At 34.2% G+C, this 20912-nt stretch overlaps 2 protein-coding genes across 2 annotated transcripts; both read right to left on the minus strand.

Moving 5' to 3' along the window:
- Positions 1-259: 259 nt before the first annotated feature.
- Positions 260-3332, minus strand: LOC140668134 (uncharacterized). The gene is made up of 3 exons (XM_072896821.1): positions 3245-3332; positions 2674-2753; positions 260-2211 (listed from the first exon to the last, which is right to left on the minus strand). Exons 1-3 carry the CDS (start codon positions 3266-3268, stop codon positions 591-593), a joined length of 1725 nt encoding a protein of 574 aa, XP_072752922.1. The 5' UTR covers positions 3269-3332; the 3' UTR covers positions 260-590.
- A 10158-nt stretch (positions 3333-13490) lies between these two features.
- On the minus strand, positions 13491-19466 carry LOC140669311 (uncharacterized). Its single transcript, XM_072899028.1, has 3 exons — positions 19361-19466; positions 16338-16399; positions 13491-15835 (listed from the first exon to the last, which is right to left on the minus strand). The coding sequence occupies exons 1-3, from the start codon at positions 19373-19375 to the stop codon at positions 14305-14307; spliced, it is 1608 nt and encodes a 535-aa protein (XP_072755129.1). The 5' UTR covers positions 19376-19466; the 3' UTR covers positions 13491-14304.
- Positions 19467-20912: the final 1446 nt, after the last annotated feature.

A 20912-nucleotide genomic window follows, 5' to 3' on the forward strand; every position in this document is an offset into this window, starting at 1 on the left:
TAATTTGCCGTTTAAAATTGAAGATGATAAACTGACTTTCTTTGACATTTTTGTAGAAAACAAATTCAATTTTTAATTCAAAATATTCATATATAAAAATGATTTGTTACATAATTTTTGATGCCTGAATATTTAAATTAATCTACTTTTTTATTAAACGAAATAAATATAGCATATAAAGTATACGTATTATGAATCTTGTATGCAAAAGTAATGCACAATGCGAGGGCTGAAGATGTGAGATAATGTAGTCAAAAAATTAACAAAATATTTATAAACTTTATTCGTAACAGTATTAGAATTAACAATTGGGATGACAACAACGTGAGTATAAAAAGAAAACAAGGAAAGGGGAAAAAATAAAGGTTATAAAGCATCAAAGAGTAGTACTCCGAAGAGTAGCGAGTACACAATCAGTCGAACAATTTCGAGTAACTTAAAGTTTTATACGCGACTTATCTTAATCTTTCCTAAAATGTAATATATACAGCGGCTTATGTTACAGTACTCTCTCATAGAGACGTTTGTACAAGCATTTTCAGGGATTATAGTGCAAGGTTATTTTACACGGAGTTCAAACCAGCTTCGTCTCAGCGGCCGGGGAACGTGAAGCCGGCTTGACCTCCGTTTTGATTAGCTGGCGGTGGTACCAGGTGCTGCGAGACCGTTGGCGGATTTGCTTGGAAAGATCTGTCCCATCTAATTTTGTTAGTGTCCGTCTGATGTTGCTGCACTTGTTGTTGCTGTTGTTGTTGTTGCTGCTGCTGCTGCTGCGCTTGTTTCTTCTGCAAAGCGGCTTCCGGGCTGTAAGGCACAACTTGGGTATTCTGCGCCTGTGAGTCTTTACGATCCCAACCGTGGTGATGATGATGGTCTTCGTTGGGGAACCATTCGGATATCCAGACCGGTTTCCAAATCTTCTTCCATGCCGGCACCCAGATTTCCTTCCAAGCGGGCACCCAGATCTGCTTCCATGCTTCCTTCCAGGCGAGCTTTTTATCAGGTATCCATTCCAGCTTTTTGTCAGTTTTCCAGATCTGTTTCCAAGCTTCCTTCCACTCTAACTTCTTGTCAGAGACCCAGATGAGTTTCCTGCCCGGCTTCCAGATTTGTATCCATTCCGGCTTCCAAACCAGCTTTTTATCTTCTACCCAAATCTGCTTTTTCGCTGGTTTCCATACCTGCTTCCAGGCCTCTTTCCACTCGAGTTTTTTATCCGATACCCAAATTTGCTTTTTCGCTGTTTTCCAGTATTTTTTCCATACCGGCTTCCAGATCAATTTCTTTTTCCAGAGATCATGGCTGGTATACTGCCATCCATGATGATCCGTACCGTGATAGTGATGACCTGGTATACCAATTTTTACCCATTCGGGGACCCAGAGTTTCTTCCAAGCGGGTACTTGAATCTCCTTCCATGCCGGTACCTGAATTTCTTTCCAAACTGGCTTCCAGATCTTCTTCCACGCCGGTACTTGGATCTCTTTCCAAGCAGGTACCTTGATTGGTTGCCAGATTGGCTTCCAAATTTGCTTCCAGGCTGGCACTTTTATCTCCTTCCACACCGGCACTTGAATCTCTTTCCACACAGGCTTCCAGATCTTTTTCCAGGCTGGTACTTGAATCTCCTTCCATACCGCTTTTTGCGTTGGCACCCAAATAGGCTTCCAGATCTTTTTCCACGCGGGCTTCCAGATCTGCTTTTTTGCCGGTTTCCAGATTTTCTTCCAACCAGGTTTCCACACTAATTTCTTTTTCCAATAGCCCTCATCGTGATGATGATGGTCGCCTCCATGATGCGCCTCGATTCCTCCGCCGATGTCACCGCCACTTGAATGACCACCAATGTCACCACCGATATCACCGCCTAAATGACCTCCAATGTCACCACCGCCCCCCAAATGGCCGCCTACATCACCGCCACCCCCGAAATGGCCGCCTGCATCACCGCCACCCCCGAAATGGCCGCCTGCATCACCGCCACCCCCGAAATGGCCGCCTGCATCACCGCCACCCCCGAAATGGCCGCCTACATCACCGCCACCCCCGAAATGACCGCCTGCATCGCCGCCACCAAAGTGGCCGGCATCACCGCCACCAAAGTGGCCGGCATCACCGCCACCAAAGTGGCCACCAATGTCACCACCTCCAAGATTTCCGTAATCGCCACCGGAATCGCCTCCCCATCGTTTTTGCGCCTCTTTAACGTATCTATAATAATTAATAATATCGCGCGATTAAACAGAATAAATCTAAAAATTATATTTGGAATTGTTATATATTTTAATTTTCTTCTTTTATAATGTGCAAAATAGTTTCTTAGAATTATCGATTAATAAGATAAAAATATACAACAATTATATAACACATTTTAAACAGTCATATTTTTTTTCTATATTACTTTAATAATTATTAAAACAAAATATAGAGATTGCAAATAAAATATAGAATAACAAGATCAAATATAGAAAGGTAAAATATAGAATACACTATTACACTTACAGTAACCGTTAATATCTTTACTTTTTGTAAATTAAAATTAAATTTTGACATGTACATCATATATGTATATTTATTATCAAACACCTTGCATAATGCTTGAAGTAAAAAAAAAAAAAAAAAAAAAAACAATCGTTATTCTTTCATTATTAAAATAACTCATTATATACATACGAAGTCTGATGTTGTAGCTGCGTTTGATCTACAGCTTTGCTCGCCACAAGAGCGGCTTGCAGTAGCAGCGCTAATACAGCCTATAAATAAAGTTTACAAAGTGATAAATCCAAAGAAATTTACAACTAAAGTATCAACGTATGCTTATGAAAACTATCTCTTTGTTTGATCGTAACGACTCGGTGCGGTTAAGAAAAAGGATCGAAAAGGCATCCAGTTGAAAACGACGTTCGTCAGAGACACTCTCTCTGACAATGAGCCCATCCATCAGCAATTGAATAAACACACAGAAACGCGAGGAGCGTTTCGTGAAGTAGACATCACGACTCTATAAATTCGATTCTAACCGGCTCGCTCGCAAACGAATTGGAACACTTTCAATATATTGTGTATTTTTTTTCTTTTTTTTTTTTACTCTTTTTTAAATCGAAAGATTCGATAACTAAATCGCGCAAGGCGCGCGAGATGACGTCCGACGATTTTCCTCGCGAAAGCGCGAAACAACACACAGCAACTTTACAATTTGAAAAATTGCGATAAGAAAGAGAGAGAATGAAGTGGAAGCACTGACCACGCATCCCGGGCGAATCCTCATATTTCTCGCAAATGCCGCCCGTCGGGCTCGGGCCGCCGTACCTCCTGTTCCCTGGGCGCAGGAAAACTTAGCTTACTTCGTTCAATCACCGGAACGCCGTCGTTATATAGGCGCGTATCCTCCCCGAAGGCATATCACCGGCAGGCACTTCTCGCTCGGCAAGGAAGCCGCGGTGGTGGCCGCGATGGAGGTGGCCCATCGGCCTTAAGTGGTGGAAATCGGGGAATTTCATCGGGGAAGGTGGATAGAAGGCGCCGCCACCGCTCCCCGTCGATTTCGGGCCCTGGGCCCCCCGCGGATAAAAACCCTCCCCTTCCTCCTCCTCCTCCTCCTCCTCCTTCTTCTGCGTTCTTTCTCTCCTTCGCCCCCACTTCCGGTACGCGTACCGGACCTCCGTCCGGAGAAAGTGATCGAGAGCACGATCCGGTCGAGCGAGTAGAACGATCGAGAACGACCCCCGTTTTATTCGGGCGAGTTTGTTTGAACGGTGAAGTTCAAGCTCTCGCAAGGTTACTGGCGACAAGGTTACATCGATCGCGCTTTGGATTATTCGATCCGATTGCCGAAAAGAGAAAGAGAGAGAGAGAGAGAGAGAGAGAGAGAGAAAGAGAAAGAGAGAAAAGAGAGCGAAATATTCGATTACTTTTCATCGAATCAAGTATCTTGAAATCAGGTTTCAGTTTTATTAAGCCCGACCAGGTCGCTGTCCCTCATTATAGATTTGCCGCGAAAGTTGCCCTGTCTGTTTCCTGTTGATATAATAATATTTTTAATAGAAGAGGATATATAAATGGAAATGCCGCAAATTATTCATAATAATTCAATATATATATATATATATATATATATATATATATATATATAATTCTACATGCATCGTATAATTTGATGTACACTTTCAAATCGTAGATTATCTGTGATTCCAAAGCAAGTTTGAATTACACTGATTATCCGCTGTGTATAAAAAAAATATATATAAAATATCTTTGTGTATATATAATATGTCTCTTTTCGTATTGAAAAATATAAAGAGCAACTGGGACGTTAATATCAAACATTAATTCCAAAGAAGAGGTACTGAAAGAAATTCCTATGTATAAAAATGTTACTATAAAAAATTGTAATCATAATCATAAATAAGAATAAAAAAATTTAGTAATTCTCAACGATAAATGAAAAATAAAATATATCTATCTGATACTATCGGTTAAAATAAATCAAAGAGAGCTACATGTAATCGCAATCATTTAAAGAAAATTCGACAGTCAGCTCCTGTGAACGAAACAAGTATAACGGGCCTTTATTGAAGCCCTTGGCTGTACTTAATCGTTCTGTTTTGTGCTGCGAACTTTACGACTTCTTGCAATGAAATGTTCGGAGAAAGCGTACCGAGCAGGAACGATTTCGCGCGCATACGGCTGTGCAAGTGTATTTTCCGCTTTTATCGTCAAGACAATGTTCATCAAGCCACAACCGAGCCGGGAAAATTAGATTTAACGAGATACCATCGATGATAGCGAAAGTGCCGGCAAAACGGTTCTTTCATTTCCGGAAAAACTGTATCTCGCGGACCTCGATTTTGATCTCTCAAAATTAACATCGAGGATCCCCGAAGGCGCAGGTTTATAAGTAGCAGTTAACGATAGGCGTTAAACCGCGTTAACTGCGTATATCCGTTTAACACGTCGCCGTCGCGTCGACTTACGGATGAAAGTGAATTCCCCTTCGTTCACGCCGACCGCTAGAGAGTTCGCGCGCCTCGACGTTCTCGCAACTGAAACCCGCGAGGTAAACGTTCTCGTTATTCCGGTTCGTAAATCATTCACGGTCACTCATAGTGGCTGCTGCTCCAGATTTTCGAATCCAGACACGAAAGTAATTCCGACTAAAAAAAAAAGACATTCTTCTAGGATTTCCGCTTTCAATCGAAGACACATTTTCGCTCGCAGTTACATGTAAATGAATCGAAAGGAACCGACATTAAATTTGTTGAAAAAAAAACAATTAAATATTTCTCTTTTTGGAAATTTCGATATTTTCTCAAGCTCTTAAAGTATTTTCAATTTTTACGTTTGTTTTTTAAATTAATATAACTACGTAGTAATTATTAGGTAGAAAGTTAGGTAGAACTAAAATGTTATTAGCTTACATTTACATGCAACTGGATGAAATGTTTCTCTCAAATTTACACTCTAGACTTTAGAGCATTTGTATTGAGAAAAAATAAAAGATTGTTACACACGTACACATACGCGCGCGCGCGTATAAAATATCGATGTAATAATTTAATATTTTTTATCTATTATTTGTCTATCTCTCTTACACATTTATTTTTTTAAATTTAGATGGATTTAAAACTTTTAAGTCGCGGAGAGAAAATAAAATGGCACACATTATATAACCATAAAAACAATATGGAAAATATAAAATTTTATCGTGCTTGTTTGTCCCAGGTAACCCAAATATCGAGAGGATCGTTTCGAAAGACGCGGCATCTTCAGACATTTCGAGGACCGAACCATTTAGAAAGCAAAAAATATACGTATTAGCCGATATGTCAAGCTGTATAAATGTAAACAGAGATTTCTAACGGCCCTAGTTTTCTATTTGCCCTCACACCTCTTAGGATATTTTTCAAACATCATTTACTCCGAAAACGAAGTTCTACGCTATAAAAACAGATGAGTCTGTCAAAGTTGAAAGAAACCGCTATATGACGCAGGTGGCTCATTACAATATTCTCATGTTTTGATCATTTATTTTTTATATTTATCAATGTTATAAATAAATATTCTATTAAGGGAGATAAAAACGTTTTTGTGTTTTTTTTTAATCGTAGTTTTCATAATTGTCTTACGTTTCCGTGATTTGAATTTTAAAATCTAAATTAACCAAAATTCTGATCTCTTACTAGAAACAAGTTTTTATAGCCCATTTACAGCCTTTCTCAAGAAATAGGAATTCAAATTACTTTTCCGCCGTTAACTTTATAACTCGGTCATTATATTTCCGCCACTCTTATTGATTTACGTATCTACGCATTTCAAATATTTGATAGCAATCGTCTGTAAATACCAGTTTAAGAAAGCTTATGGAAGAAATTTAATCTTTCGAGACTCTGATATAAGATGTTCTTAAATTCCTTCAAAATATTAAAGAACATTTTTAAATTCCTAAAAAAAAGTTCTTTTTTTAATTAAATTAATTATTTATTCATCTGTGACTAAATGACTGGTTCTCAAAAAATCAAGAAATAAATATACAAATACAAATAAATACATTATAAGTTAAAAGGTCGTTTTAATTAACCCATTACAAATAAATACATCAATTTTATTTTTTTTTTTTTAAATGTTAATATCATTTTGATTGCATAAAGCTAAAAGAAGAATTATTTTTGCTACTGACGACATATATTTCGTGAGTGAAAAGTCATATTGCGATGACACCGGAACCGCGAGTGACATCGAGCATTCATAATGTCGTTGCGTCCTGAATTGCGACCTGACTATAAAAAGACTCGTTGCGTAATCCTTGTTGGACTTATTATTATTTAAGAGATGTCAAACAAATTTTCAGCGATTACAAGTCATTGTTAGTTCTTCACATACTAATTAGCCTTTTTTAATAGTAATCTATATGTATGTATATATATATATATATATATATATATATATATCTTTATATTGTGCCTGCTTATATTTACACTAGCGAATTATTTGCAAATGATTTAGGCAGAATTCTAATGCAATGTGTCTCTACTGAACCTAAATAGAAAACATAACTTGTATATATATATATATATATATATATATATATATAAGATATATATGATACATTGTATTAATTTGAAAAGAGAGTTTATTTTAGAAACTAAAAATCTTACGAGATAATTTCGATTTACGGTTTACAATTTGTTCCGGTTTTTAAAGCAAGTTCTCTGAATCGACGCAATCATAGAGAGTCACGCAATCAATTTTTACGCTGTACGCTACGATGACTTCTAATTTGCTGTCGGAAATACATTTTACTGCGAAAAGCATGAAAATACTATTGTTATTAGCAATACTTGAAATTCCTTTTGTTTGAACTATTTTCATCGATTGTATAAGTAAATGTGATTAGCATGATAAAAAATGTTTTATTACAATACAATACGTACGTAAAGTAAAAAATCAATAGAATAGATAGAAACATTAACTGTCCTGTGTATGTATAAACTGCAGAAATTATTAATCATCGCATTTTTTTTCCATGCAGCTATTTTCAATTAAAAAATCAATACCTATTGCACAACAGAAGCTTTAAACGCAAACGCTACGATTATCTGTCATAAATTTGTGACAGATAAAATATGGAAACATTTTTACGATTACATTAAAATGGTTAAACATTCGAGGAGATTAGTTTGATTTATGAAATGGTGCATGCGATGTGTCTAGACGTATCATACCAAAATACGAAGTCCAAACTCTTACATCACACATAGTCGGTCGTTTAGCACTTTCACCAAACTTTCCTACGCCCACATCGAGATGACCGGACATTCAATTATATAGATGCGCATCCAATTATATTCATATATTCATGATATCAGTTATATGTATTTATTTTATCAGTTACAACTATTGTGCGCCGATAAAAAAAAAATGGCACCACTTTGTTTGATCGTTAGAGAAACGTAACATAGATGACCTACCTTTTTTGAATTCTAATTGAATTCACTAAGATAAAATTTATGTATCTGTACGTTGCACGACAAGCATTGCGATTAAAAGTAATGGAAAGAATGTATAGAAAGCGCGTTTCACAACTCGCGATTTTAATTTTCAGTGACAAATAAATTTTCAGCTGTCAAACAATTTTTTTTTAATTTGTTTTTTAAATTTATTATAGCATGGCTTATATTGTTTATATATGATATGCGTCTGTATAAAAATTTATTTTCACTGCAGCTTTTTTAATTATTCGTTTCTTTCTAAAGAGAGACTTTTTAAAGAGATTCATTTACATAAATTTATTCTGGAAAAGACTTGCTTTCGAAAACGCTTGTTGCATTGAGATTACCAATTTTTCCGCTAACTTTATCAGAATTTCTGTTTTCCACTTTATGCATCTATCTCGTACAATCTCTCTACAATCCGTCGCTATGCGATGCGCGTTTCCACGACGGGAAAGTAGTCAAGTCGGAATGATAAACGTACATATTTTCGCTCTATTCACAATAAATAATATCTCCGTTCGACGGGAACAGGCATTGTAAAACAAGATAAATAATAGTACATATATCAAAATAATTTCCCATCAGGATTGGATATTGAATGTTCAGAGTCGTGAAATGATTTTGATCGATTATATAAAATAATTAAATTATTATATATAATAATTTGAATTGTTTAATTACAATTTCTATCCGTATAAGTATTATAATAAAAATATGAATTTAAAGAATTTGTTTTTCTTTTTATTGTCTGCGACCATTGAGGAAACAAAATATCCTTTGATTGAATAAGAAGATAAAAGTTAAATGCACCTGTCGCATCGCGCGAAGATTCGCGATCCTGTCCTGTGACGAAACAGAGAAACGTGTGCCGCAAGAGCAGTTTCCGATCCGCAAACGACCTTCCGCAGTACTTAACGGATGAGTAGAGAGTTATACGAGTGCATCGTTCGCTCAAGCGATGCATTCGAGACGAGCCTGATTCGAAAGTGAAACTTGTCCTGACACTGTGATCAGCGATGCGCCCTATCTAGGTGAAATCTGTTTAAGTATTTGCTCGACCGATCCATGAAGTGTAGCTTTTTGTGCATCAATCGAAGCACTAAGAATGCAGGTAAGTAAAATTCAGTTTTGACAAATTTTCAAATTAAGTTACGCAGGAAATTATTCTGTTTTTTATTTTACTTTCTCCAACACACACACACACACACACACATATTTTTTTCCGTATTCTAACAATAAATAATAGTAAAAAGTATAAAAAAGATCACTATTTTACGAGATAATTTAGATTTTGTGTTTCTTCATTTTTTATTGAATTCTTTAAATTAAAACTCTATTACATTAAATTTCTCTTCATTTAGTAAAATTTAATTAAATACGTGCACTGTTTAATTATGGCATTATTTCAATTTTCTGGATATATATTCAAGAACGCTTTTACATAAAGACATATTATTAATTTCATAAAGATCCCCTTTATTCTAAGATTGCTTTCTTTTAGTCTCTATTTAAATTAGTTATTAACACAAATATAATTAATGAAAAGAAACATTGAATTCAAGAAACTAAGTTTTAATTATTTCAATTATTTAATTATATTATAATTTTTATATTTATATACGAATTTAATGTATTTTTCGATAATCTTTATAACTGAGTACAACAAAAATAAACACTTAAAATTACATAATTCTGACAAGTACAGTAAATACAACATCAGCAAATGCATTCTTGAATAACTTTTTCAAAATTAGTCATTTTTTTAATTTAGGGAAATGCGATTTCTTAGATGTACATACACTAAAACAAAATGAATGAATCAATTAAATTTATAGTAATGTAACGAGATAATATAATAATATTTAAAAAAGTGAAATTTATCTTTCTAGCAAAATAAAACGAAAAGGTACATTTCTTTAAAATTGGATAAAAAATAAATATATAAATAATTAAAGAAGAGGACAAATCTCTCTAAAATAATACCATCTTCCTAAAAGAAATTAAAAAAACAAAGCAAAAGTGTAGTTTTGCGATGTAATTACAATTTCTTAATGGATATCTGTTTACTTTATTGAAGTTCTGATGTTGTTATCTATAAAAATTCTAAATGTGAATGACTCCTTTGATTGTTTGTAAGACGCGCAAATATTGCGCACATTAATACGTCAAGAATATTACGAATGACAGAGCTGTACGCGATAATAATTGCTTACAACATTGATCATTAGGCGTGTAATTTCACCTAGATAACGCTTCGCCGATTGCAGATTCGAACGAATTTCACTTTCCAAACGCTCGATCAGATACTTCTCGCAAACATGGGCGGACATAAGTATATAAGTATGCATCGCAATTATCTGTTACATACGCGCGAAAGCGTTCAATTTATGTCATATTTTATAAATAGAATTAATCTCAATTGCAATACTGATAAGATGGTACTAGTGCAGTACCAGAAGCACGTGAATTAAAACAGGGTCAAGGTCAATATATCAAGGTCGAGGAGATAGCTTTTAAAATAAATTATCCAGGTAACTCTTTCATTAAATCGTCCTAATTAGGAGGAAACGAGATGCATTTTTTGACAAATTAACTTGATTTGCTATGCGTCCGCACACAAAAATTAATGTAGATACATCGATTTTAATGTAATCAAATTTATGAGTCTATTAAAATGATATAAGAGAAGACTCTTTTCGGAGTCTTAGTATGAAACGGGTTGTTAGTGCGGCGAATCATTGTCGTTTTACGAGCCGTGAAGAATCTTAATTAAAAGATTGTCACTTCCTGCATTTATCGACAAATTTACAATTCAATTCTGTTCCCATCGTTGGCGACTGATTTATGCGTTGTTAGTCTAGCATGATCAGCGTATAATCGATTAGACATCCTGAAGAATTTACCAAGTTTAGAATTCATTATTCGACTTATTGAATAGTATAATATATTTTCTACGCATCTGGATTTTCTTTTTTTTTTTTTTAATTCAAGTGTTATGAAATGTTTTCTAGAAAAATATGTTGAAAAGATTAATGTTCCGTTTGTCTCTCTCTCTCTCTCTCTCTCTCTCTCTCTCTCTCTCTCTCTCTTTCTCTCTCGACACGTCAATTTATATCTTTTTGTACCCCGATGTATCGTAGACGTGGTCTGCTACACGTGGTATAACCTCCGCGCGATATATACCCGCTGGTCCAACTTGCAAGAGTACTTTCACTCTCCGGACACAAGATCTTATGAATCTGTTAACCGGAGCTTTTCCTCAAGCTTAACATTCGCGTCATTATATGCTAATGGAGAGCGCGGCTTGTGAGAATCCGCTCGAGGCTTTTGCCGGCAGCTGCAAGCGAAAGGCACGAAAGCGAGTTTATGCCCCGACGAGGAAGGAAGAAAGACTGCCGGAACGTTTGTAATTAAGGTCGAGGTAATGAGGAAGGTAAGATCACCTGCGAGAATCGTATACGCATCCTCGTACCAGCGTTTTCGACATTGTCTCTCGGCGTAACTCCATTATAAAAGTCCTTGTCGCTTTTACTTTTTATATTAGATGACTAGATTATACTTTCGCAAGATCGCCGAAAAATGAAAGTTCTTTTTTGGCAAAGGTATTACGATTATTTCTAAGCGAAATTGTTAAGAAGTCTCTCATCACGACTTAAAATTAGTATATAATAATTTAAATATAATTTGAGATTTATAATTTTAAATTTAACTTAAACAATAGAAATATTTGTATATGAAAAAATTTCCTATTTTTTTAATATTCTCAATAATATTAACAATTTGTGAATCAAACATTTATCGCGGATTGAAATCTCTTACATTGTTGCGAAAAAAATGATTGAAAATAATTGCTAAATTACGTTGCCAAAATAATGATCGCATATTGCTTATAATTTATTCTCAACGAATACTTTTTAGTCGATCTAAAAAAATCGAAAGTTGCCGGAAGAGAAAAGTGTAGCCGATTGATCGATTATCTTTTGTCTGACTTGAAAGTACTTTTGACTCTTTCGAATAGCTTTCGAGTTTGTACAAATCCTCATTAAACTGCCATGGGAGATTTACCAGCCTTCTAACTTCCGGCCCATGTCTTCCCTTCCATTCTTATTACATATCCTCTTTTTTTTACAGCTTTACGTATCGCCCCCACACTTGTTGCGGCACGATCATGGAGAAAGTAAAGGTCGTGAGTTCGTCTCGCGACCCTGGAGACCCTGAGACACGCTTGCTCACTCAATTCTCATCTTATCCTTAGAAAGCATCGTTGTATCCCTCCCCTCTCCTCCTCCTCATCATCATCATCATCATCATCTCTCTGTTTCCTTTCCCAATGTTGTACCCAACAGCGCATCTTCATATGAAAGCCATCGTACTTTCATCTAATGCGAATTAATGGTTGCACGAACGAGTGCAACACATTCACGACATCTGGATAAATGTCCCGGAAAACACGAATAGAATACTTTCAACTGCACAATCATTATGATCAATGATCGTCTCTGTCATGTTTAAAAATTATTTTGCAACGTTAAATTTTTTTTTTCAAAAGTCTTAGGCTATAAGAGTTCTAACGTAAACTATCAAAAAATATAAGAAATTATATAATACATTATTTTAATTATATAAAGTTAAGAATCATTTTTTTCCTTTTTTTACAGAAATCTGTAATTTATACCAGATTTATTAAACAGATGAAAAGAAAGTCAATTTAAAATCGATTAATCTTTCTGAGGAAATTAATGACGATATAGTGAACATAATTTGTACTTATGGAAACTTATTATAATGTCTTAAATAAAATATCAAAATAAATAGCATGTTATTGATTTGCTAAATATGTAAATGGGTTTCTGCATATGCAACTGATGGAGTTATTACAACTTAATTTGACACTAATATATGTATCAATTGATACTATGCTTAATATTTCTAGAATATTATTTCATAATATATTGTAAAATAATATTTCATAATATTAAGTAATATATTTCATAATATTAAATTCATTTTCAAAAATAATAAGTTATATAGTTCTTTTATTTAATTTTTTGCAAATAAAATGTATGTGTATACTAAGTGTATTACTTTATTTTATATATATATATTATATTAAAATTATTATATTAATAAAAAAAACTTTATTTAAAATAAAAAATTAAAAATAAAAATACCCGCGTGTATTTTTGACTAATAAAACTTTATGAATTAAATATAATTAACATATTATTTTATTACGTTTATCTGGACAATTTTACAAAAAAAAAGTTCTTTAAAATAAAAAATTTAATTATTTTAATTATTTTAACTATATAACATTAAGTAAAAATAAATTGTTACGTGTTTAATTATGTTTCAACATGTTTACATGTTGAAATTGTCAAAAGGAAATTATTATATTTTTGTAATGTTTCTACAGACGTTTGGTTTTAAAGAACTGATTTCAATGTTACAGAGACAATGAAAAGGAAATATACTCATAGAAACACATGGAGATTATATTAACCTATGGGGTACCATAAAAATAATATTTATTAACATATAAAAAGTATTAAAAAACAAAAGTATTAAAAAACATGCATGCATCCCAGTAATCAACAATATTTACAAATTGATGAATTAATTACATATAATATTAATATATGCACGTAGTCATATTAAGAAGCCTCATCTATAGACATAAAATGTTGGCCATTACTATTCGCTGTGGATGATCCACTCTGGAAAAAGTAGACACGATTCGCCTTAAAAGTCAATTTAATAAACTATCTAATTTTTTAATTTAATCTTGTCGCTATAAATTACTTGATAAAGATCGGTTATATTAGTATATGCACCTTTTTGGCTTTCATTCGAGATATAGTATACGTTTAAGTAATATTTTAAAATAACATTTATGTATCCGCTATAATAATATCTCAATGATTATTCGACGATTATTTAGATTTTTATGCGATATTTTACATAAAATCGAGAGATATGCAATTCGGCATTATCATCGAGATGACTGATTGACAATTTTTACTGTTTATTTTCGTGCGTATTTTATTGCGCGTCGTGCTTTCTAACTTGTTGACTGCAGCAGGCTTTACTTTTCTCCTTGTCGTATGAATTTATTGGTGAGCCCTTCTCCTTCTTTCCTTAAAATATATATGCCTATTGGCAAGTATAATCCATTATCACAAGACTGTAAAGTTCGACCGACTTTCTTGGCCGACAATTGCTAGATAATTTTCCGAATCGACCTTTCGATCTCTACACGTCGCAAAATAGAGATAGTCGCAAAAAGGAAATTGAGTCGGCCGAACACGACCTTCTACTTGTAACCATGATGACCTTCGTCATGGTGGGGTTCAATTGGAACCCATACTTTCTCCCAGACAGGCTTCCAGATCTTCTTCCAAGCCGGCACTTGCACATCTTTCCAAACCGGAACCCACTTGCTTTTCCATTCATCTTTCCACACCTGTTTCTTTTGAGTGACCCAGATCTGTTTCTTCTGTGGTACCCAGACTTGCACCGACTCCTCCTTCCAGACCAGCTTCTTATCCGTCGCCCAGGCTTGCTTCTTCTCCGTTTTCCAAATTTGCTTCCACTCCTCCTTCCATTCTAGTTTTTTGTCATTTACCCATATTTGCTTCTTCTCCGTTCTCCATATCTTCTTCCAGACCGGCTTCCATATTAATTTCTTCTTCCAGAGATCATGGCTAGTATACTCCCAGCCGTGGTGATCTTTACCTACGTACTGCTCACCTGGTATACCGACTTTAACCCATTCCGGCACCCAGATCTTTTTCCAATCAGGTACTTGAACTTCCTTCCACACGGGAACCTGGATTTCCTTCCAGACAGGTTTCCAGACTTTCTTCCAAGCTGGCACTTGGACCTCTTTCCAAATCGGTACTTGTATCTCCTTCCAAATAGGTTTCTGAACCTTCTTCCAGGCGGGTACTTTGATTTCCTTCCAGGCAGGCACTTGAATTTCCTTCCAAACTGGCACCTGCACTTTTTTCCATACTTGCTTCCAAGTCATTTTAGATTCTGTTTTCCAGATCTGTTTCCATTCGGGTTTCCATACCAATTTCTTTTTCCATACACCTTTTGGCTGATGATCATGTGCCGGTGGCCCATAAGAGTCCGAAGGCGGTCCGTAAGATCCAGAAAGTGATCCTCCGCTGAAATCGCTACTTCCTCCATAACCGCTCGATCCATGATGATCACCTCCTCCTCCTCCTCCTCCTCCTCCCCCTCCAATAGACCCGTGATCATCACCGAAGGATCCATGACCACCGCCAAAGGATCCTCCACCATGATCACCGCCAAAGGATCCTCCGCCATGACCACCGCCAAAGGATCCTCCACCATGATCGCCGCCAAAGGATCCTCCGCCATGATCGCCGCCAAAGGATCCTCCACCATGATCACCGCCAAAAGATCCTCCGCCATGATCACCACCGCTAAGATCATAGGATCCTCCGCCGTCGCCGAAGGAACCATGACCGGATGGTGCACCATAACTCTGGGAAGGCGCACCGTAAGATGACGAAGGCGCGGATGGTGCACCGTAAGACGATGAAGGTGCGGATGGTGCACCATAAGACGACGAGGGTGCGGATGGCGCACCATACGATGACGAGGGTGCGGATGGCGCACCATAAGACGACGATGGTGGCGCACCGTAAGACGACGATGGTGGAGGTGGTGCACCATACGAATCAGACGGTGCACCATAAGATTTTGATGGTGGACCGTAAGAATCGGACGGCCCTGCGTCTGGTAATCCGTAGGACGTTGCTGGTGATCCATGGTTCAATGGTGGTGCACCATATTGTGAGCTTATAGGTGGTCTACAGTATTTTTTTCGTTAGAATAAGAAAGATTAAATTATACAGAATATTATATAACTCGTTATAGTTTAACCGATCAAATGTTTTTAATCTCACTGTGTATAAAACACTTATATAAATTGAAAATGTTTTGAATATGGTATGTGAAAAAATGTTATTCTGTAAATAAATGTTTTTTCAATAAAGTGTTATTGAGACATTATTGAATACAAAGTTAAGTAGCAAACTTTTAATAAAAATTAATCTGTACAAAAAAATATTTATATATTTTATATCATACTATATTGAAAAGAAGGAAATACTGTATTATTCTTGTTTTTTAAACACTTTTTTAATCGTTTTTAATTTTTTTAAAATAATTAATATTGATCCGAACGATTAGTTTTATAATATTTAAAATTTTTCTTATTAATTTTATTTATCTATTTTTTTAAATATATAATCATATATAAAATACAATTTTAAAAATAGTTTGTATATAGATATCTATTTATATACTCACTCTCTCTTTGTTCTAATTGGGTCTCCAAAAACGGAGATAACAAGGAGTCCATACAATATTGTCTGAAAGAATTTTTTTATTAGTTTTGCGAGAGAAAATATTTTTGCATAATAAATGATCTAATTCATTGTCAAGTAACAAGAATAATAATGATGATGATAATGATAATAATGATAATTAACTAGACAATTTAAATTCCTGAAAATGATCGTTATCTCGAACATCTGTATCTACATGTAAAAAATCACAGGTGAATGCTAATTATGCGATTAAGCATGCGAAAGAAAAGACACCCTCGTCGCATTAATCGTTTTTTTTTCTCAAGCCTAACGCGCGGCTTTATAATTATCGCGTTCGCACGATCGTCGACCATCAATTTCTCGCCGGCTTTTCGCCAAGTTGATCCTCCGAGTAACGGAAATCTGCGAATTTCTACGCGTTCACGCGGCTTACAAATGCGTCTCTCAAAAACGAAAGTATTGGTCGCACGGAGGACGTAAACACCGGCGCGAATTGGGTCGACCCCTTTCCCCCTTCCCTCTCCTTTTCTTCACGCTTCCAGATGGGGTCATCGGGGGACCGTGAAATTTGTACCGGCTGGAAAGTGGGCCCCATCAAAATTCTTTTTTTTTTTTCGCGGAGTATTACCCTTAGGCGGTGCCTGTCGTGGTATTCAATCTTGCGGCGATGCGATGTCGTTTATTTTAATATGATATTTTAGATGTCCTACTTCTCTCTCTCTCTCTCTCTCTCTCTCTGTCCCTTTTTCTCTCAATAGAATCGATTTGGGATCGTTTGACTATTTGTAATTTAGATATACATATTTAGATATGTAAAGTGTTACAGACACGTTTTGGTATTTCGAATCGAATCTTTCTCAAAACAAGTATTAAGAAAGATTGATAATTTTTAAATTATATATAAACAATCAAAGATACAAAAAAAATAAATTTTAAAACGTAAAAGTGTATGAGATTTTTTAATACTTGACCAAATTTGTAATTTGAAAATTAATTATAAACATATTATTTAACGTAAAAAATTACAGAACAATAATTTGACTCGACATTTTTGATCTACAGAAGAGATACAAAAGAGGGTTTTAGATAAATCAAAGAATTTATAAATAAAAAATTATTTAGCTTCTGAATAATTAAGTCTCTGAAAGAATTATAGCTATAATTATTAAAGTAATTGAGTGCTTAGGGTATTTTGAATATTTGATTGTTTACGAATTAATAATGTTCGTGATCATCATGCAGCTACATACATTTCCGCATTTATATAGCTGTTAAGCCGGATATTCAGAATATCGTTCAAGTATTTTAATAAAACTCAAATCAATCGCGCTATCAAAAATCTCAAGATTCTGCGGAAACGCTTTCTTCCGTTGCGCCGGGTATTGCAGTAACACCAACAGAAATTTCAGTAATTAGACGTCATTATACTGATTAAATAGCATAGATTTACCTCTTCTCAGATTAACATAACAATAATAATTGTTTGCATATTATCTACATACTAATAATGACCTCGGCTTACTTTCGTTTTAATACAACTTTACACGATCATTTTATTACTCCTATATTATTTTGTTTTATATTGACATTGACAAGTGAAAATTATCCGGTGATTAATTTTGTTTTATTATTATTTTCCTAGTTAATAATATTTCCGATTTTTTATGAGAGAATTTAAATAAGAATTATCTGTACAGTTTTTTTAATTAAATACCAAGATATCTTTAAATAACGAGATTTTAAATACATATTACACGTTCGAGTTTTTATTCTGCAATAAATAAAATGTGTATGTTTATTAAAAAAAAAACAAACAAACAAAATATTTAAAATCTTTTAAAAATCTATCATCATTAATACTACATTATCTGGAGAGTGTCATCTTGAATAAATGTTCAAAATATTTTTATAATTCCAGATATACGTATAAGATATCTTTAGTATCAGAGCAGCGATATATCATGCTGTTTCAGAAGTATATAAAGAGATTATTAACAGAGCACATTCTAAAGATAAATTCATTCATAAAAATATAGAATATTGACATTACTATTTCTCAGTAATTTCTATTGCACCGATTTTGTCAAATTTTACATATACACTTAATCCAATTCCACAATGTATGTCTATACAAGCGTGCCTCCTGCTTGAACGACTTTCCATTTCGCGGTGAGTGAAAAGTGACAAGAATGCTTACTTATAGCAATTGCCGTTAGAAAATTGCAGTGATTTATCGGCTCATTTATGATCATTTACGTTAATGCAACGCTACTGTTTCGTATTTCAAAACCATCGTGTCGAATATATTATTTTGTAAAACACTAGTGTAAAAATGAAGCAAAATTTCGCATTATTAGTAAACATTGTTTTTATAAAATATAGAGAGTTTTCTGTTGAAATAGTAATTTAATATTAACTTTTTATCTTTATAATGTAATCTTTTTTTAATTATTATATAGTCAAAATAACATATTGTAAATATTTTTTACCTATAATATTATATATATATATATTATTTATATAATATTTTGTAAGAAAATCAACTTTTATCTTGAAATCGCTTTATATATATATATATATATATATATATATATATATATATATATATATATATATGTGTATATATAATATTAGAAAAATATTATTATATATAATATTAAAATAAGAGCAGAGAGAGAGAGAGAGAGAGGGAGAGAGAAAGAAAATGCGACATAAATATTTAATAAATGTCTGAATTTTTTATCGAAGAAATATATTCGGTTATTTGATGAAATTATAATTAAAAGAACAAAACGCGCACAAGGTGTGTATTATGCATCGCACGTTCGATATGTCTCCATCGGCAGACTCTAAATCGACCTACAAATAATTGCTTCACGATATTATGCGTATACGTAACGAATAACGTCACTTCTCGTTCGAAAAGTCTCACATATATCACAGACGCACTGACACACGATTGAGATATGAAAAATGAAAGCACGGCGAGAGATGAACACTGACCAGAATAAACTGCATGTTTCCTCGAAAGGGAACCGTGCGGTCCACAGTTGTGAAAAAAATGGCAACGACTGCCGTCTTTTTTTACGGTTCGTCACTCTTCTGACGAATTCATCATGACATTCGTGGCTTTTATAGCGAGTGCTCCTCAGTCTAGACGCCTAGATACTCTAGACACGCAGGTATTTTAAGGAGGGATACAAAGAGTGCCACGGTGCCATACGGGGGTCTCGACTCTTCGTTGTACATCTTCAGTTAGGAGGGGATTTCCTCGTTCATGCTTTACAATGAATGCGGGGCGAGTAAGGTACATATGTAGTAGCATGAAACGTAATATAATTGGATTTTAATGTAAATTGTAAAGCAAATTCAAAATATCTCTTTGATGATTGTAAAAACGGTTATTTACTTCTCTTGCAATAAAAATAATTAAATTTTAATTTAATGACATGGCATTAATTGTAAATATGGTTTATCCCGAGAAAGTTATCGAGAGAGAGAGAGAGAGAGAGAGAGAGAAAACTTGTAGAGAAAAAAAATACCTAATACCTATTTATACATAAGTATTAAACTCACAATTAACATAAATTATACGATGCAATATGATCAACAGAATTTATATAAAAAATGTGTCAAAAAAACAGTTTAGAAATATTTGTAGAAAAAAAATCTGATCAAATTTTTGGAAAATTAACTAACAAGATTGATGATTAATTTCCATATTTTCAAACCTATGATTAAAAAATTGTAAGAGTTAAATATAAAAAAAGTTATCAAATTAGTAAATTTAATGTCGACATGTATGACGGATATAAACGCTGATGTGTAACCATCCAATGTTCGATGACATGCAACATACACGATACACAACCACCGATCACTTTCTCGCTAATTATTATTAGGGTCTTTTAAACGATTACCGCGAGGGGAATTGGACTTTCTACTACATCTTACATCGCTGATTATAATATTGTAGTTTTTAGAAGAGACACACACATATACAGCTGTATTTTATTAACTTATTATTTTAATTTCTATTATATTCATTATTATATTTCATTAAATGTTTGATAAACACTTATAAATAAAATATGACTTTGTTATAATAATTTTTTTTCAAAAATAGATCGCGATTCTTCTGACATAAAATTAGTAAAATATATGACTTTAATGATTCAGTTTTTATTCACATAATAGCTTTCTCTCTTTCTCTGTCATTGTATTCTGATGTTTTGTATCAATTTGATACACAACAGTAGAATTAGCACTTGTGTTAAAAGAAATTAACATGTCGCTGTAAATTATATACAGAATCTTGTTCGTAACTTGTATTCTGAGATTTCATAGTACTTGAAGAAATGCCTTTCTCACATAGTGGCACACGATACATCTCACGATGCAGCAATACGGAAAAGCGCATTTCGTAATGCATGTGAGAGAATAATTTTCGCCTGCATCGCAAACCGGTGCATTCTCTCTCGCACTTCGTCACCTGCGGAATCTCACTCTGACTTTCTTCCCCAGGGTTACTGTCGTTCCTGAAAAGTGCATGCAT

This window comes from Anoplolepis gracilipes, chromosome 1 (genome assembly GCF_047496725.1).
Source record: "Anoplolepis gracilipes chromosome 1, ASM4749672v1, whole genome shotgun sequence".
Taxonomy (NCBI): Eukaryota; Metazoa; Arthropoda; class Insecta; order Hymenoptera; family Formicidae; genus Anoplolepis; species Anoplolepis gracilipes.